At 41.4% G+C, this 4,154-nt stretch overlaps 2 protein-coding genes across 2 annotated transcripts in view; one reads left to right on the top strand and one right to left on the bottom strand.

The window, feature by feature from the left end:
* On the top strand, positions 7-1,184 carry LOC105171343 (the record flags this gene model as incomplete). Its single annotated transcript, XM_020697260.1, is given in 1 exon segment — positions 7-1,184. A coding segment is annotated over 1 exon segment (790 nt), but the record flags the coding sequence as incomplete, so codon positions are not given.
* Positions 2,138-4,154, bottom strand: part of LOC105171342 (heat shock 70 kDa protein 8) — a 3,066-nt gene continuing 1,049 nt past the window's right edge. The window contains exon 2 of the mRNA XM_011092415.2: positions 2,138-4,103. Coding sequence (XP_011090717.1) covers positions 2,363-4,084 — 1,722 coding nt within the window. The 5' untranslated portion in view covers positions 4,085-4,103 and the 3' untranslated portion in view covers positions 2,138-2,362. The remainder of the gene's footprint in view (positions 4,104-4,154) is intronic.

Genomic DNA, 4,154 nt, shown 5'->3' with positions numbered 1-4,154 from the left:
TCCTACACCCCGCAAAATTTGCCCCCTAATCTACAACTTCACTTGTCCTTTCCTTAAAATAGTTGATTCCTGGTACTTTAAAAACTCAATAACTTCTCCTCTCTCAGCTCCAAAACATGTTAAATCACTTGGACAACCTCTTCACAGGTTACCAAGAAATGAAGTTCCGGATAGAGCTGAAGTGATAGTCTGAGCAGGTGTGGAAAAGGGTTCTTGAATTCACCTCAAGAAATTCAATTTGTGGTATGATTTTCGCAGGCTCTTTTCAGTTTCTTTTACTGTGTTTACTTACAGTTGAAAAGGGTGCTTAAAGATCCGATTTTTACTGCAAATAGAGCCCACGAAAGGGTGCTAGTGAAGAAAGATCCAGTGGTTTTCTTGAATGTAGTGAAAAATGAGGGATTTTCCTTCTTGTTTTGGTGAGAATGGAGTTCAGGTTGCTGATGCTTCTTGTTCAAGCTTAGGTGTGAGTAAACCCTCCCAGAATTCTGTTACCTGCTTGTACAAATGTAAATTGCTTGGTAAATCTTGCTTGATCAGCATTGTGTGGAGCAAGAATTTGATGGGCCAATGCCTTAGTGTTGAAATAGACGATGCATCTCATCAGTGCATCTGTAAAGTGGATGTGAAGTCTTCTTTGTTTTCAAAGAGAAAAGGGTCCAGGCCTTTACTGGTGAATTCAAGTAAAATTGAAGTGTTTTGGGATCTCTCTGTGGCGAAATTCGGATCCGGGCCGGAGCCTTTGGGGGGCTATTACGTAGCAGTTGTCTTTAAAGGGGAGATGTTTCTGCTAGTTGGGGATCTGAGGAAAGAAGCACTCAAGAAAACTGGAGCAGTTGCTTCAATTTGCAGTGCAGTCTTGATTTCCAAGAGGGAACACATTTCTGGAAAGAGGGTATATGGTACTAAGGCACAATTCTGCGATAATGGGCAGATTCATGACCTGAGAATCGAATGCGATGCAAATAGCAACGATGATCCATGCCTCATGGTTCGTGTCGATGCAAAAACCGTTATGCGGATTAATCATCTCCAGTGGAAGTTCCGGGGGAATTACACAATCTTGGTCGATGGGCTGCCGGTGGAAGTGTTCTGGGATGTGCATAACTGGTTGTTTGGTCCAAGCTTAGGGAGTGCAGTATTCATGTTTCAGACTAGTTTTTCAGCAGACAAGTGTTGGAACAGTTCACCTGCCTCTTCTTGGAGCTGCCCAGGGAGTTTCAGGGAGGCTGAATTGCCAGGTCTTGGATTTTCTTTGATTTTGTATGCTTGGAAGAATGAATAATATTAGCTCTAACACTATCTTTTTACTCTGATATTCTTTTTTCGGTAAATTACTCTGATATTCTTTTGAAAAAGCTTTGATTTAGATGAGATGTTTCTTCTTCTTCTAATGTATAATTGAAGTATTCCACCATAGAATCAGGGGAAGTGTTGGGAGATTTTCAGTTAATTCTTTAAATCAATCAATTAGTTAGATTTCCTTTTATTTTTTTTTCAATATTTAAGAAGTCGGATCGAATTAAATCCACCTGGACCATCTAAATTCAAGAACCTAACTGCTTAAAAAACATTCTTTTCTAGAAAAATTAAAGAAATACTTCTTAATTTTGATTTCTCTAGACGACTGTAAATTCATAATGCACTCAGATAAAATAACGAGTTCTACATTGTCAATTAAATTCGACTATGTTCTTGATAAATTCATCTTGAGTCTATCTTACTTCTTCTGTGCCCTACCAATGAATAATTTAGAGTTGTGTGCCGTTCAAGAATTAAGCCTAACATCTCTTCTCTGAAGTCTACAACAAAGAAGTGGGGCAAGAGCAAGCTATCCTGCATGCGGACGACAGCGACAAGAGCCACTCGATCATGTTGTTTACTGCAAACTGTAATGTCTCAATCAAAATAAGTTGATGGCAACTTTAGCAGCAGCGCTTGACCTCTCTCAGATTAACTTGTCTAACTTTAAGCTAAACAAATTACCTTAACACTCTTATACTTGACCTTTGCAAGAAAATGCAAATCCATCTCCAATTTGAGCAACAGTCTTTATGTAAGCAATTTGAATAAACTCTGATTACTATCTCAATGTAAAACACACAATTGAAACAAGATTCACAGAAACAAGCCAGACTTTGAAAAGCAGAACACCACAGTCGAAGGAACTTTACTGAGAAAGTAGGACAACCATTACCTCCAAAGAACCACATGTTCTAGAAAGGCTGACACAAGATTGTTCTGTCACAAGAGTATACAAACTTGAGAATGTACAAGACGGCATATTGTTTTCAACTGGGATTAAAATTATTGACTGATAGAACAACATCCGAGTATTGATACGACACATTTCCTATGTATCTCAATGTGCTCCTTTCTTTTGCACTGTCACCAAATCCAGAGTAGACCCGTAAGTTCTGTTAAGAGCTTCAGCACACCAACCATGCCCATCATCGACGGTTGGCATCCTAACTTCCATGACGGGACCAGCAGGATTTTGGACACCGGGCATCACGACCCCTGCAAAAACTCTTAGAACATTTGATGCATCAATGTCCATGCACACATTAATTTCTGGAACACCTTTTAGAGCTGGGGGTATCCCAGTGATCTTGAAATAGCCTAAGAGATGGTTCTTTTCCATTGCTTTCTCGTCACCCTCGTAGACAATAATTAGAGCTTCAGCTTGGTTATCATGCACAGTCGTGAAGATCACGTCTCTTCTGACAGGCATTGTGGTATTTTGATGTATAATAGGTACAAAGCTGTTTCCATCTGCTCTTACCCCAATGCTCAGGGGGGTTGCTTGAATGGTTAGAAGGTCTAAACTCCCAAATGGATCGTTAACTCCAGAAGCCACTGCTCCTTCTAGTGCTGCCCCTCGCACTGCAGCCTCCAATGGGTTGATACCATTGTAGATCTCTCTTTTACAAACACCGGTAATGATGTTTCTCAGCTTTGGAATATTTGAGCAACCACCAACGAGAATTACATCACTTATATCCTCCACTTCTACCTTTGCATCATGCAAGCACTGTTTGATTAGACTCTCACATTTTTCAAAAATTTCCCAGTTCACATCCTCAAATTCTTCCCTACCAAGAGCCTTGGAAATTTTTCTTCCATTTCCCAAGTCAACATCAATTTGAACGCTGGACTGTGAGGAGAGTTTGTGGATAGCATCTTGTGTGGCAACTCGAAGCAACCCCATTCTCCTTATCTCATCAATTCCACGGGTCGAGAAGTGGGTATCCATATCAGGTAAGAGGTGGCGCATCATGTTTAGAAGTATGTCTTCACCCCCTAGAGCAGTCCCTGCCAAGGCTTTTATCTGTGAAACTCCTCCGGCAGTGGCAGTTACAGCAACATCACAAAATCCAGCTCCCATGTTGAATATAAGTGCAATTTTTTCGCTTCCACTGCCCATATTCTCATGTACACTCTGCTGCTGTTGCTGTGCGTATAACAGGGCAACTGCAGTTGGTTCAGGCATCAACCTCAGAACTTGAAGACCAGCCATGGCACACGCTCTTTCAATTCGAGTTATTTGGAATCGACTAAATGATACTGGAATGGTCAAGACAACATTACGCACAGGACGCTTCAGCTGAACTTCAGCCATTGCTCTTAGTTCTACCAGAAATATTGCAAGAACTTCTTCGGGAGTAGTTGACCTCCACATGTTCTTCACCAGTGCAGCAATAAATGGCCTGACACCAATGTTTAAGGTCTGGACTAGAAACGGGAGGCTTTTGCTTGCATGAACAACAGGGTCTGTATCAACTCTACCAATGAGACGCTTCATATTAAAGATCGCAGCACCGGACAGCATCTCATACTCGTGAGCCAGTTGATTGCTTACACCTCCTGCAGGAATCTCGTCTTTGAAGGTAACATATGACCGCATCAACTTCTGGTTTCGGGTGTTCCTCACAAGTTCCACCTGAGAGCCACTCCAAACTGCAACACTGCATTGAGAAGTGCCAATGTCGATTCCGATAGCAATATCTGGAAAAGGAGACGAAGACTTTTCCTCTCCAGTTGTTTCGCTGTCAGATGCCACAAGGTATGCTGGTTCAGCCATTCCTAAAACTCAAAGAGACCTAGGAAACGACATTTCAGCAAAATGATTTAGCTTATGAAACAAACCAGGA

The sequence above is a fragment of the Sesamum indicum genome, linkage group LG10 (assembly GCF_000512975.1).
Source record: "Sesamum indicum cultivar Zhongzhi No. 13 linkage group LG10, S_indicum_v1.0, whole genome shotgun sequence".
Classification (NCBI taxonomy): domain Eukaryota; kingdom Viridiplantae; phylum Streptophyta; class Magnoliopsida; order Lamiales; family Pedaliaceae; genus Sesamum; species Sesamum indicum.
The sequence above is the reverse complement of the archived record's forward strand: the minus strand, read 5'-3'. Positions and strand labels throughout refer to the sequence as shown.